The sequence below is a fragment of the Anser brachyrhynchus genome (genome assembly GCF_964034855.1).
Source record: "Anser brachyrhynchus genome assembly, chromosome: 5".
NCBI lineage: Eukaryota > Metazoa > Chordata > Aves > Anseriformes > Anatidae > Anser > Anser brachyrhynchus.
This window is the reverse complement of record NC_137699.1, coordinates 7,397,260-7,412,749: the sequence shown is the minus strand read 5'-3', so window position 1 is coordinate 7,412,749 and position 15,490 is coordinate 7,397,260. Positions and strand designations below refer to the sequence as shown.

General features: G+C 41.1%; 1 protein-coding gene across 16 annotated transcripts in view; it reads right to left on the bottom strand.

The window, feature by feature from the left end:
* Positions 1 to 15,490, bottom strand: part of WT1 (WT1 transcription factor) — a 181,055-nt gene that overhangs the window by 103,728 nt on the left and 61,837 nt on the right. For 15 of the 16 annotated variants that reach the window (XM_080594775.1, XM_080594774.1, XM_080594776.1 and 12 more), the window contains 3 exons: positions 14,924 to 15,001; positions 5,976 to 6,078; positions 4,443 to 4,593 (listed from right to left, as the gene is read on the bottom strand). In XM_080594775.1, coding sequence (XP_080450901.1) covers positions 4,443 to 4,593; positions 5,976 to 6,078; positions 14,924 to 14,985 — 316 coding nt within the window. In that variant the 5' untranslated portion in view covers positions 14,986 to 15,001. Of the gene's footprint in view, positions 1 to 4,442; positions 4,594 to 5,975; positions 6,079 to 14,067; positions 14,593 to 14,923; positions 15,002 to 15,490 lie in introns of those variants that run through there. The other variant, XM_080594780.1, reaches the window with a different exon arrangement.

Here is a 15,490-nt window from a genome sequence, read left to right as displayed (position 1 = left end):
CTTCATGACACAGTTCAGGTGTGAGAAGACATCATTACTGCTGTGAAACTAATCTCATATTTTAAATACATAAATGATCTTATTTTATCCAACAGAAATGAAAGCCTAAAAGTGGTGCATAATGGGTAAGGCCAAAAGTCCATCCAGCCCAGCAGTCTCCCATGGCCCACTGAAGATATTCCAAAGGTATTCCAAAGCAAAATTGGCAAAAAAGTGCTAACCTACATGTTACCACACTAGACTCTTGCAAGAGTGCCTGTGCAGTTCCTAGCTCAAGCACAATGACACCCATTTATCATTGCTTATACAGAGGATATAGCTCTGTCTTTCAAAGGTGTTGCAATGATGAACTGCACTAATGACTGTAAGGCATTTAGCAGCATGGTAACACACACCATAGTGAAAAGATACTGGCTTAGTCAAAGCAAAGAAATAATCCTTAGATCAGTAGTGTAAAAATGGTTATTAGACCATTACTTACACCACCTAGAGCCTCAGAAATTCACCACCAAGAGCCGAGTCCCCTACCACATAAAGGATTACCTTCCTGATTTGCAGATTCTATTATTTTATTGTAGAAACTCATGCCTGCAGTTGAGCACTGTAAGGCTGAAGAATATGCCTAACAAAAAGGCAGAGGGTATTTTATCTGCAAAAGTGCTCCGTTTTTCATCAGGGTAAATCCACAGTTTTTCCAATGTGTGGCGCTATACCCAAAGGGGCTGAAGCAAGTGTGGTGATATTTCCTCCATACATTAAATTAATGAAGGTCTAGACATCAACTTGCTTCCACAAAGAAATCTCTGAAGTCTGCTACAGGACTACAACTCACATTAATTGCTGAACTGTTGAAAAGTTATATGTATTTTTGCATTTCCTTTCAGGGCCTATCTACTGCAGCAAAATACACCAAGATAAGAAAAAAGCTTTTTTGGCTGTACATGTTTCAATAAAGGCATTGTTAACAATGGATAAGCAGTCTTGGAGGGTACAAAATGTCAACATATTTTCAACTAAGGCTATGTTGAAACATTGGTAAGAACAGATTACAGAAACCAATTTTGTGCTTCAGGGCCCTATTTGATTTTGCAATACTGCAACTGGTGAATGGAAGACCTGATGAGCCAAGTTCTCTGTAAATATCTATGATAGAAAGGAAAAAGATAAGCAAGAGTCAACGTTATTCTGTAAGGATACCATCTGCTGTTTTAATAGGAGATATATGTTACAGTTTATTTTCAAATCGTGTCCATAATTTAAAAATTGATCTAACTCTACACTAAGGAAGGTGGAAGAACTTCAAACCCATGTGTGAATACAGAACCATCTTACAGGAGGATGTGTAAAATTATACGTTGGCTGTAGAGAGGTATACCAAACAAACAAATTATACTCCACTTGAGCTAATACCTGACAGTTCTCCTAACCTCAAAATGACTTGTCACGATTCCTCCCCATCAAAATGCTGGAGTGGAAGAAGAAAAGATGCAGCCCTTCATTTAGTAAGATATTAGGTGTTATGTTTACCAACTACCTTCCATCTAAGTGATTTTGCTAACTCCGTTAAGCCCAATTTCTGTATTTAGTAGGAAGTGGTGTTACGTAGTTCATTGAGTTACAGACAGAAAGGTGATCGGAGAAACTAAGAGACAGCTACATGATTATCAACAAGCACCAGTAACCTCAACCTTAGTCATACTGGTCCGTTAAGATATCCCCTCACCTAACAATGAAGAGGTGGAGAAAAGATGAAGACAAGTGTCAACTGTAGCAATCGTAGCTATTACCAACAAAGCACACAAATTCTTCATAGCAATGATTGATCTGCCTTTGGAAACAACTGGTTTGTAAATTTTGCTTTTGATTTAGAATACTTCAGTTGAAAGGGCCTTACAAAAATCACCAAGTCCAACTGCCTGACCACTTCAAGGCTAACAAAAGTTAAAGCCTGTTATTGAGGCCATTGTCAAAGTGCCTCTTGGACACTGGCAGGCATCAACCGCCTCAGTAGGAAGCCTGTCCCAGTGTTTCACCACCCTTGCAGTAAAGACATTTTTCCTCATGTCTAGGCTGAACCTCCCCTGGCGCAGCTTTGTGCTGTTCCCACACACCTTTCTGATGACCACCTTCTCCACAATGAGGCAAGTTCAGGGTCAGATAGCCAGGAGACTGGAAACGGCTTTACACCACAACAGTCAGTTCAACTGACAAAGGAGTGCTGAAGAGCACGGGACTGAGGAGGACCACATGGGCACCAAGTCCAGACCCTCCACTGAGCCAAGCAGCCAAGAAAAGATGTTAACTCAGAAGTGTTCACAGACTATCCGCTCCAGATGCTCCCATACAGTATAGTTCTCCAAGCACTCCCAAAAGCTAGGACCAACAGGCTACAGGAGCAGACAAGAAATGAAGGGCATCATGTCCTAAGTATTTATAGCAGCTGGGAATTTAGTTAAGTACAATTTTCAGATGATAATCACAGGAAATAGCTAGTAACTATACAACAGGCTGAGGAACAAAACCTAACTGTCCCTACCAGTCTGACTAAGGGGAGAACTCCCTTCTGATCCTAAATCTGAATGCCTCACCCAGGCAAGTTAACCAATTACCCAAGCAATTCTCATACTGGCAGTGCAATATCCCCTAGCTTCCTCTCTTTAGCTGCAGCCAACCTTGAAAACTTGTGTTGTCTTACCAAAGGCAACATTTTTATCAGCAAATACAAACTTTGGGAGTCAAGCTGGCCGCTTAGAGAAAGTACCTTGCAAACATTTGAGAGAAAAAATAAAAGTGTTACGGTCAACATCAAAATATAATGGTAGAAAGATCTGGGTCCACCTTAACAGAAGAGGTGTTTGAGGAGAAAAAAACTTTTTTCCTATACCCTGTTGCACTATAGCATAAACCAAAGGAGAAGGAAGGGGTGTTTATGACCTCAAAGATATGGGAAGAAGTCTCTCTTGGGATGCTAGACTTCCATAGTCCTGTCCCCTATGTCTTCTGGGGATTTTCTGACTCTACATGCCTAGATTATAAGTAGTATAATGCTAGATATCTTCTCCATTTAAAGGGAGAAAAAAAAAAAAGAAAAAAAAAGATGTAAGATGTGTCCTTGTGGTGCATCCAAAAATAATATTGTGAAAGCCAAGCAACCAAATGGAATAAAATATAGAACCAAAACAAACAAATTATGATTGCTAAGGTACAGAGTAAATCAATTTAGAAATGAAAGAAATAGTGATTATGAGAAAAATTCAGAACTGCTTAGGCATACTCAAGAAAAATACTGCTGTTAATGTGCCCCAAAAGATCTACAAATTTTCTTCTGTTCCCAATTTATTTACAAAAAAAAATATAATAGCATTTCTGTAGACCTTTGGCTTGGAAGACTAAATTACTGTTACAATCCAAATTATCTCACATCTGTAATCTAAGCAAAAATGAGGATGTCATCTGAATATTTTGCAACTTGCATGTTCAGAAATTAAAAATGCTTTGTAATGTTCGTTTCTTACCTATCATGGCGTTATGCAAGTACATAATGTCACCACACAGTATCCAAAAGAAAAAGTTTGCAACTATTTTTTAATGAAACATTAGACAATCTGCTAAGTCACAACAGTATGGACTACCTTCCTGTTATCTGTTTTATCCCTTTGACCTTCTGTTATATTCACAGTTAACTGAACACCCATTTTTATAGATTTTATTCACAGATTTCTAAATTAGCACAGAAAGAGCTGTCTAAATAAAAATATGATAGGCAATAAAAAAATGTGTAAGATGCATATCTAAAGATATTATACATAAAAATTACACACTTCCAACAGTATAAATCTTCAAATAGGGGAAACAGTCCTTTTTAATAGCCTGCAAGATACAGCAGGACATGTTATTTCCACATTTTGAGACATAAACTGGATTGCCTAAAATCAGATAGAACCCAGATCTCACCATACGAATTAGTGGCTTCAAGTTCAATTCTTCATGAAAAGATCCCAGAGCAAGCAAGCTCCTTTGCCAGTCCCTGCCTCCAACCCCAACCAGACACGGCTTATATAGGGGGAGAAGATAATGGGAACTTCTTAGTAGTTAACAACAGTCAAATTTTGGAGCAAGCTTTGATGCTCCTAAATTAAAGAAAAATAGAAAGAAGAAGAAAATTAATGGCCCTGAATGATGTCCTATAACAGTCTGAGAGGGAGAGAGGTGATCTACTTGCTGTCAGGGTTGCTCTGTGTTTTATTTCGCTAGATTCACAGTCTTCTCATCCAAAAGGGGGATTGCCCCAGTGACAGCACGCATCTACCCCAACTGGCACATTCTCACTGCCCCTGACCTGGCAGTTCATCTCTTGCACTTTACACTGTTTCAGAATCGCCCTAGCTGTTCTGCTGTCCAGTGCTCTAACTTGATTTATAGCCATCCATGCTGACACTTACCAGTGTGCTTTCTGCTGTGCATCTGTAAATGGGACAACTTAAAGTATCTCTTGTTACAGCCAGGGTACGCGCACATGAAGGGACGTTTTTCATTTGTCTCGCTTGCTGATCGGACAATAGTTGGTGCTACTCCTGGCACCCGTCGGACATCCTACAATGACAGATGTGTATGTTCACAAGCTTTTGCTTAGCATATTGAAAGGCAAACAGTCAGGGGCACTTCTCCATGACAAAGAGATACTTAAATATACCACACTGCAAACAAGCAACTGAATTCTATTCTACATTAATGAAGTACAACCTTAGTATACCTTAATCTGTTACTTCCAGATTATTAAAATTATTTAATAAGGTAAAACACAGTGAACTCTACTCACTAAATTCTCTCACCAATATTTATATGCAAGACTAAATGGGCCATATTCTAACCTCAGGTATAATCACACGATGATGAAAGTAACACTCATTGGCATATGAAATAGTTTTAGGTATATTCCAATGTAATAGATAAGAGCATTAGCCAGAGTAACATTCCCTTCTTTTAAATATTTAAATGTTTTAAATATTTTAAATATTCACACAAAGTTAAGGTATGGGAAAAAATTATGCATTGGGTTAATACAAATTGGTAAAACATAAAACAAGAAAAACTGTCCAGGTGGAGTTGGTGAATAGTTCAGCTTTAATGAGTTTTGGCCTCTGTCACAATGTTCCATCAAAGGTGATCTTCTCCTTCTGAGATAATTAACTTCCATAAACAATGTCCATGCTTACTTTTATTCACTCAACAAAAAGCTGGCTCGTGAGCCTATTTCTGAGAACTTGCTATTGAATAATGACTTACTAAACCGTAGAGAAAAGAATAGGAGAAAAAATGCCATCTAAAAACATTCATGCAGGTTGACAACACAGAAGGAGAAACACAGAAGAGACAAGTACTATGTGACGCCTTTGCCATCAGTTTTAAGAAGGTATATTTTTTACAGTGATATTTATCAATGATATAACTGTTCAGAAAGGGAGGAAATTAACTCCCATGAATGATAAGTTCCTTCCAAATATTTCTTTAGTCATTAGGAAACAATCACTTATTATATTTTGTTTTAAGGAAATGTGTTTGAATTAGTAAAGCTTCAGAAATCCTTAAAAGCAAAATGTCATCTAGTACTTTTTATGCAGTCATCAGACTTGGTCCATTGTAACCACAGAAGTTTCACGTGGCCAAAGTGGCTGGAGCTAGAAGTTGGAAGCTGAATCTTGGACCATCTGGAAAAGCTGGTAAGGAATGCTGCTTCACAGATATATTTTAGAAGGAGAAATAAACAATTTTAAACAACGGTTTCAGAAAGAAATCTTGTATTATACTTCAGCGGTTTCAGCGAAGTCATGACACTTATGTCAAGCATTACTTGATAACACAGGGAAACTGAAATCAAGGATGGATTTATAAAAACCAGTGAAGTAAGTAGTAAGTGACCATTACAAGCAGGCAGCAGTTTTACTTCCCTATGAAGAATGGCCTTCTATACTCACTTGTATGCCTCTAAAAACTCCATGGGTGTGTATTCTGTATTGGGCCCCACAGCTGTATAACATGGGAGCACTGTGGTTCTCATTTTCATATCCTGCTGTATGGCTGTAAATAAAGAGGAGAATAATGGAGAAATGAAATATTTTGCACTACTCAGCTCCATTTGAGAGGTTTCATTTCTTAAGTTGGTGATAACATATGTAGAGTTTGCTTTTGTAGCCAGGCTATCCAAGCTCAAATGGAATTCACTAAAGGAAACCTGTTCCACCTTCATATGAACCCGCTCCCTTCCAGCACAATGCACTGACTCCATGCATACATCTATTAGTATCCATTAAGGCAGTCCAGGAAAAAAAAAAAAAAAAAAAAGCCATGATCTGAACTCTGATGCATTTCCACAAAGATTTTAGGTAAGGGGAAAAAATCCACATAGCAGCATAACTGTGTCATGTGCACATGTACACGTTATTTATCAGTTAAATGTGGGGCTGGCTATTGCTAATATCTTTTGGAATGAGCAAAATGCCTCAAGTTTCACATTAAGTGCAGTGGATTTTTGTCAGCACCTCATGACTCAGATATTACCAGATACTACCAAGAAAGTGATGACATTTATAAGAATAGCAGTCATGTACTCATAAACAGAGATTACAAATCAATGTCCAAACTATTTATCCCACATATCAGTTTGCAGGATACACTACAAATTAACCCTTTATAAAAATAAATAAATAAGAAGGTATAAATTATCAAGATTCCTTACACAGAATTGTGACAATTTTAAAATTTTGTAACTTTTGTTGTGGTTTTGGGGTGTCACAATCACATGCTTATTTACTTATATTTATTCTTCAAAATCCTACACTCTGCTTTCCAGAACATCAGGGATATTGCTGTTTTTCCTGTCTGCGACCTTCTTAATGTAAAAATAATGTAAATGAACTTAAAACAAGTATGTTACATTAGTGTGGACATTGCCACATGTATGCATATATATTGGCAACAGTACGTGTTCATATTTTACACTGCACTAGAAATAAGAAAGCCCAGAACAAAGCCCAAGGGCACACAGCTAGGGACAAAGATGGATACATAGGATGTTATCCCAGTCTTTGCCAAATGCTTGCAATAGCAATTTTAAGGGGTCCCTGAGGCCCAGGCTCTCATTTCACTGGTCCTTCCTTTCTCTTCACTCAAAGTTCATGTGCAGAGTAGAATTACAAGGAAGTTTTAAACCTCTTAAGTGATTTGCAGAACGGCCAGTGGAACTGGAATGTGGGAGACGTCTCAACCATTTGTGAACTTCGCTGAACAGGAGGGGAGCAGTATTTGTGAACAGCTATTACTGCAGCATGCAGGTCACATTCCTAGTTACTCGTCCACATAGCGGTTTGCAGGCTGCCACCTGGCAGATGAGTTCCTTTAGATCAAGTCCTTTGCTGCTAAAATACCAGATTCAAATCCTGGCTCCACCTGGCCATTCAAATGAAAGGCTATGCCTTTAGGCAGGCATGCTCCGTTTGTTTCAATTTTAACTGGCAACCGAGTGATTATAGTGAAGTAATTTTTAGGGCGGTGGCAATAAAGTATCTCTGATCTGTAACATTCTGTAATTATAAGAGAAATACCATTGTCTGATTTAAACGGATTAAACACTTCTCTAGACACATACCCTGTCTAACTGAACAGGGTCTCCTCTCTGTTTAGGGTCCAATGTGGTTCTTAGTGCCCTAGTACAAGTAACAAATTATCATTTGCACAACTCGTGCTCCCCACTAGCATTGAATTTTCCTCTCTATTTAAAGGCAGGAAACTCCACAGGTGAAAAAAACAGTTGAAAAGCACCCAGTCCATGGTGATACCGATGTTAATCACAAATTAAAACAGAAATAAGAACTGCTATTTATAAGGAGGGATTTCTGCAGTAGAAGCTGTTGCTGATCTGTAATACATCAGCAAATAAAGGGTAAATATGAACTTCAGCATTAGTTACCCCGCATAACTGTGCCTCTCATCCATGTCTGCGTTAGCAACATTACACCTTACAACAAACAAGAGACACTGAGTCAGATAAGACTTTGCAGGACAGAAACTTTAGAAGGAGAAACAACAATACGCAGTAAAAGGTTAGGCCACAAAACCCAACCTAACTTTCCCTCCAAATTCCCATGGTTTTCATCTTTCAGTGATGAACATTTTTGGAAAGACCAGTCAGTTCTGAAATAATTCCTCCCAAGAATAAGAAACAGAACAAAGAGCCTGTCTGTGCCCTCAAGAGTGACACTGGATGGGAGTTATCCTTTGAATGATCTCCACCTCAATTTTTATTGCTTATTTGGGAAGGCTTCCTCAGCATTCAGCCTTTTTGAAATTTCCTCCCATTATTTCTAATTATACTACACCATAACTGTACACACAACTGCAAAGCCTAGAACATTAAAACTTTCCAGAGCTTCTTGACCCACATTATACGAACAAGTGAACAGCCACAGCTCCCTGTGAGAGACGTTTTAATAAGCCGTAACCAGAGCTCCCATTTTACATGGGCAACATTCTCATCAACCCTGGCTGGTACTCAGCATGGTCACACGGATGATGGCAGTAAAATCAATCGGGAGATTCCTTGGTTAAAATGATATTTATTCACTACAAAGCCCTACGGAATAATCTGGCCTCCAGGGAGATAGAAATTAACAGGTTACTGCTCCTGCAGCTTAGTGAAGAAACTGGAATGCTGAAGGGGAGTTTTCACAACCAGTCCCTGTTTCTGCTCTCTTCACTCCAACCTTTGCTCTGCATCAATAGTAACCTGATTGTGAAATACATTTTTTTTAATTCCAGCTTCTTCACTCAGTGCATCTGTGGTGTATGCCACAAAAGGTATACCATGCTTACACAGCTGTCTGGCTTTGTAATGCTGCAAATTATATACTAAAATAAAACTGATACAAAACTATATTTATATATACACACACACACAAATCTCCTAAATACATTGCTGAAACTCAAACACCTGCTTCACTGCATACAAGAGATAATGATGGAATGCAGTCCTACATATATGAGCAATACAAATAACCAATGAATTTATACCTCCAGTACTTTAAGTAACTGGAAATCTTAAGAGGGTAGGAAATTCCTCATTTCCATCTTTTCTAGTCAGGCATTCTACGTTTAACTAGGCAAACAGACAATGCCTCTTACACATAGGCCACAAAAAGCATAAAAATTATAACAAAAATTGTCCTGATACACTCCCTAGGTAATATCATAGGTCTCCACCAAAGCTCTGTAATGGCTACATCGTACATCCCAGATCCACTGACAACTGTACTGTCAGTTAAAAAGATGACGCCTCCGAGATGATATATACTGTGCCGTTCGGATGAGCAGTGCTAATTCAGGGTAGGTGAAGAAGGACACTTCAGGAGGAAAAGGCTCCTCGGACCGGGACACGCGTCTTCCCTCCTGCAGGACAGGCTGCTCAGCACCACCACCGCAGCCCGGGGAAGCGCACACACCATGCCTCGCAGCTCAGCCGCGGCTCCTGGGCTGCCTCCCTCACCCCCAGAGACACTCAGCTAAGACCAGGGGGATAAGCAGGAGGCGAAGAGTCAAACCAAAAATACTAGAGTCCCCAGAGTTATAGCTAGGAGAGACATTAGACCAATCCCTTCACAAGTCCTAAAAGGACTCAAAAACTAAGCAAGGCAAGACGCAGCCAAATTGGCCTGTCAGTTTCTAACAGGAATATTTGTTCGAGTAAGGACCGAAGGACTTGGCTTCCTAGTCTATTTCTGCCTTTACTTGTAAATACACAATTCCTTTTAATTTCAATGGGAACAGGACAGGGCAGAACTGGACTATAAATATTTATAATTCATCAAGTTAGCTGCTGAAAAAACAACTCAGTATATTTTGCTCTCTGGTTCTAGGCAGCCAGAAACAGACCAGGAAACAAATCCATAAAATGTAACTCTAGATAACTGGGAAACAAAGTCTGATACTTGTGCAACATAAAATGCTAAGCAAGCGCTATGCGTTGTAGAATATTTAGAAGCACTTGCATTTACCGTTAGTCCAGCAAATCCTTAACACTCGGAGAGTAGCTCTTTTAAAATGATTAATCTCAAAGTTGTACAGATTGTACAAAGATTAATAAAAATGAAGGTTTTACAGATGAGAACGTGTGATGAAAAACAGAGCAGCTTTAAAGAGTTGTATCAATCTAAGTGGTTATAAAAAAAACTCATAAAAGATGACATTCTAATCTGAATATTTTAAAAAAATAATCAAGCTGCAATTTCTCTCTCACACCATTTTTACTTTGTTAAACTGAAATTGTCTGTCTAATGTATAAACCAGTTACAACTTAATCTGAAAAGTTAAGCTTTTTATTATTATTTCATAAACCAAAAAAGGGAAGCTTTAGGGCATACTGAGGAGAGTTAGAAAATTTCAGATGAAACGTGAATACAAATTGATTCATGAGATTCAGACTTGGAAGAATAAAAAAAGCCAGAAAGCAAGATTACATAAAACAGGCACCACATTAAGCCTCAATTTAATTGTGTTTCAATGCAGGAACAGGAATTTTAGGGTTTAGAAACAGAGCCAAAAATGAGGCAAAGTGAGGGTGTGGGCTAGTCCCGTTGATAACAGAACATAAAGGAAGAGAAGTAGAGTTAATTCCCTCTGCTAAAATATTTACCATCCTAGCACCCTGGGAAAAATATGTATGGAGACAGCAAAGAGATTCTGATTAGTTATATAGAAGATCATGTTTCTGCCTGCTTTTTGTCTAATACTATACAGAGGGTGGAGCTTAAAGCTGCATTTTTATCTGCACTTTCCAAGGCAAAAGAACATTAAAAAATGTGATTTCACAGATTACAGCCCTTCTGCCATCTTCAATGAGAAAACCAGCTGGTTGATGAGCGCTTGGTAAAGGGGACTCTACTCTCATCGACTTCAATAGTTTTGGGGATTTTTGACCTCAGTGGAATCAGGGTTTCACCCAACGCTTCCCTCAAAACGAGATCCTCAGCTATCAGTGGGAAAGGGGCGATAGAGTGTCAGAGACCATGGGTCACTGCCCATTGCCAATTCATGTTAATTATAGAACTGATCCCACCTAGGAAGTTTTACACCTCCAAATTTTACTAATAATACTGCTATAGGTAAACAGAAAAACGTTTACAATTCACTTGTAAACAAAATCTGTTTTAAATGCAGTTTTAATAGTGTTCTACAAAGATTATACATAATTTTCCTTCCAGTGAAACTCAGCAAACAGCAAATGTCCATGAAATACGCTGATCATTTAAAATGCAAGCAAAACCAAACAGTAAAAAAAAAAAATGTTGTCTGGTTATATATGTATGTATGATTTCAGGTGACTGTCAGAAATATAACTTTTACTCGAGCAGCTGAAAACTATGTAATATTTCTGTTAAGTGTTGCTGTTGGATATGTGGCTATACCTCTTGCCTACCATGCCATATCATTTCCTGCTTGGTATAAATTATTTCCATGTCCCTTTTATATAGAACTCATCAAACTATCACGGAGGGTTTTATAGTCATGAGGCCTACCTCCACAAAAATACTATAAGGGAAGCCATCATTTTCCACATTGTACAAATAAGAAAGCAACACAAAGATATTAAGGACAGAAGCTGAGGGAAAAGGTGTCTGCAAATTTTGGACATCCATTTTGAGATGTCTGGGACCTGAGCTTTCAGCATAATAACCAAAGGACCCATGGCTTTCCTTCAACAGTATAAATCAGGTCTCAGCTTCTCCAAACGAAATACCACAAAATACCATCAGCAAACAGTGCCATTCACTGCCTTAACCATGAAGTTTTCCTTTCAGATTTCGGAAGTTGCCCATTTACTTGACAGCTCCCACAGCCAACAAGACAGCCCTCCCTCTTGTCCATCCAAAGCTCAGAACGGGACTGAGAAGTCTCCAGACAAACAGGCAACACATAACCAAAACAGCAGCTCACAAGGCAGCAAACGTGGGCTGTTCTTCCCTCGTCCGGGGCCCTGACTTCACGTATGTTATAAGCACAACCTGAACTCAGCCTTTGGCATTCCAAATCTAAGTGAAACTCCACCACACAGATTCAAACCACTCCGACTACACAGTAGCAGCAGGGGGTTGTCATCTTCTCTAGTGACAACACCTTGCAGAGAGAAGCTTATTTTGGACTATGAGACTTCCTTTTAGCTTGCCAGCAAGTAGAAACATCTAGAACTCAACTTTTAGGAACCTACTTCATGTTCTGGACTAGGTTAGCTGCAGCCTTTTCTATCTGCTTCCCCATACGCACCTCTCTCCCCTTCACCTGCCAGTCTCTCACACTGCCACACTCTGTCAGAAGACACCACCTCTGCTCACCTTATGTTCCTCCCTCCACCAGACAGTGATGCCCAGACAGGCACTCTGTTCCATAGCTTTTAATGCCCACCTTGTCTGGATGCCCAGGCGATGCCTTCTTCTGTTCCCTAATGCTTACACGTACTGAAGGCACTCAAAGACTAGAAACAAAGAAACTTCTTGCCCTTCTCACAACTCAATAGGAATGATTGTTACTGTCAGCTTTTACCACCTGAAGTATTCATTGCCAAATTTCAAACTTTTAATCGGAATTCTACAGCTAACCAAACAGATATTGGCAAAAATGTGAACAGCTAAAACCAGAATGCTTTCAGAGAAACTGCTAGACAGCTCTAGCACAGAAGCTGTTAACTAACCCTACCTAAAATAGATGGCAATAGCTTCCCTTCAGTATATCAAACTTATGCTGAACATGAACCCCAAGAACAAGCTACTGAACTGGCGGTTCACTGTCAAGTACGAAGTGTATGACCCCTAAGCTTTAGACAATCATGGAGTTGTCTAACTACTTGCAGAGCTTACCAGTAATGTTTTCTTCCTTATTACAATGCACGCTAAGCCAGGAAGAAGTGCCGGGGAGAACCCAAAGCAAGGAGCTAAACAAGGACTGTCAGCATTGGACAGAATCTGGAAGCTCCACATTTCAACAGAGAGATTGATTCCAAAATTCTTAAATTACAAGATCGAGAAAAACATCTGAAATACTAAACGCCTGGGAATCGCTTATGAACAGTTCATATATTTTAAAGATGTAAATCTTGGGAAGAATACCTTATGTTCATGGCAAGTGAGATTGGAGGTACTGTGTATTGTAACTCTCAGCCAGAAAAGACAGATAACTATTTTGGCTCATATTACCAGTGATGAGGCTATGTCTAGCACTGATTTTCCACAGATTCTACAATCTTGGCCTATACCAAAACTTTCAGCTTTGTTTTACCATAGATCATTCATCTTGATTTCTCTTTTTTTTTTTTTCCCCTTTCAAGCATCCTAGGTCACATACTTTACACTGCTAACAGTCTGACTCCTGGACAAGTAAAAAGCCATTTATTTTGTTCAGTACTCCTTTAATATTTCTATTGTGTCTTTTTTTTCACTGAGTTCCCCAAAGAATAACCTCTTCCTTGCTTTAATAACTTGGACCTCAGTCAAGGTTGATGTGTTTCTCCATTTTGCAGGATATTTTCTTCAGAAGAGACAAAACAGTGTCTAATATTGCAATGACTGATCTTTAAAGGGTACAGATTAAAGAGGAAATCACAAACACTTATGGAAAAAAAAAAGTAGGAAATAACCTTTAAAAAGAAAGAGTCAGCAGCAAAGACACAGAACTGTACACAACTGTAGGATTTGGGGATCTTCTTAACCACAAGGGATCTCCTTGACAGATCTCCTCGGACTCAACATAGTAGGGCCATTCCAAGATAGTTTACTATGCTACCATCTGGTCTTCAAACACCATTTGTGAATGAGGTAGAAGCAGATCCATTTTTTTCCTTCATCACACTACAGCATTGAACAATATGGACAATGTCCATATTGAATGAGGTTTCCACTGGTAAGGATGGCTATGTGAAAGTGTAGATCTGTGTGGGCTTTTCTAGATTTCTCCTGTTGTTCCCTCGAGAGTGTTAACACATGCTTAGGCACCGAGAACATCTCAAAGCGGGCTGGTGACACCTACCTTCGGTAGGGGCGTTTTCGTAACCAACCATCCGCTCAGAGCAGAGCAGGCCGTCTTTGGCTTTCTCTCGACTCGGATCGAAAGGCGGCTCTTCTGCTCACGGCACCGGTCGGAGATGGGGCGAGGGGAACTCACGGCCGCGCACCACCCCAGCAGGTCCCACCCTGTCCGATGCTCGCCGGGGCGCACCGGGCCGCGGGAGGACCTCGGCTGCCGCCCGTCGCAGCGGCTGCCCCGGGGGCCGCGCACCGCGCTGCTCGCTCCGTGTGCTTCGCTGCCCGCCCGGTGGCCGCCACCCCGGCGGGGCCCCGCGGCGCCTCGGGGCCTTCCTGCCCGCCCAGCGGCAGGAAGCCCCGCGGGGGAGGCGGGCCGGAGCCTCTTCCGGCAGGTGGGAGGGCGACAATGGCCGGGAGGAAGGAAGCCGGGAGGCGGCCGGGCCGGGACACAGGACGCAGGGCCCGGCGGCGGGCGGGAAAGGGAAGAGGGGTGGCAGCGAGGGGCGACGGCTCGCGCAGGGGCGGCCCGCCGAGCGCCGGGGAGCGGCACCGGGCCCTGCGCGGCGCCCGGGGCCGGGGCCGGGGCCGGGGCCGGGGGGCGGCTGTGTCGGGCCGGGGCCGGCCGGAGCGAGGGGCTTGGCCGCCTCAACGCCTGCCGCCCGGCTTGGCCCAGCCGCAGCTTCGCGCTCCCGGCTCCGTGGCACGAGCCTCTGGGGGCACGGGCGGCTGATGGGCGCTGCCAGCCCGGCCGGTAGCTTTTCGTGCTAGCGGCCCGGTGCACGTCGTGGAACGCAACGCGAGGTTCGCTGGGTAGTGCGGCTACAGCGGGTAACGGGTCAGAGAAAAAGAAAGCGCCTTACCCCTTCAGTGTGGATCCCAAGTTCATTTGATTCCACGTCATGCATTCAAGCTGCGAGGTCATTTGGTATAAATTGTCACTGTTACGAAAATAGCTAGAATTAGAACTACGTCGTTGTGATCAATTGAAAACCGATACGTCAAAATAGCAACATTTTGTCAACGTTTTTCAATTTTAAAACAGCACAAAGTTAATTTATCTTACTGAATTCATTTTATCGATGTAGTCATTCAAGAGAAGAGACAATGGAAGAGAAGAGACAATGGAAGAGAAGAGAAGAGAAGAGAAGAGAAGAGAGAGAAGAGAAGAGAAGAGAAGAGAAGAGAAGAGAAGAGAAGAGAAGAGAAGAGAAGAGAAGAGAAGAGAAGAGAAGAGAAGAGAAGAGAAGAGAAGAGAAGAGAAGAGAAGAGGGAAAGGAAAGGAAAGGAAAGAAAGGAAAGGAAAGGAAAGGAAAGGAAAGGAAAGGAAAGGAAAGGAAAGGAAAGGAAAGGAAAGGAAAGGAAAGGAAAGGAAAGGAAAGGAAAGGAAAGGAAAGGAAAGGAAAGGAAAGGAAAGGAAGGAAAGGAAA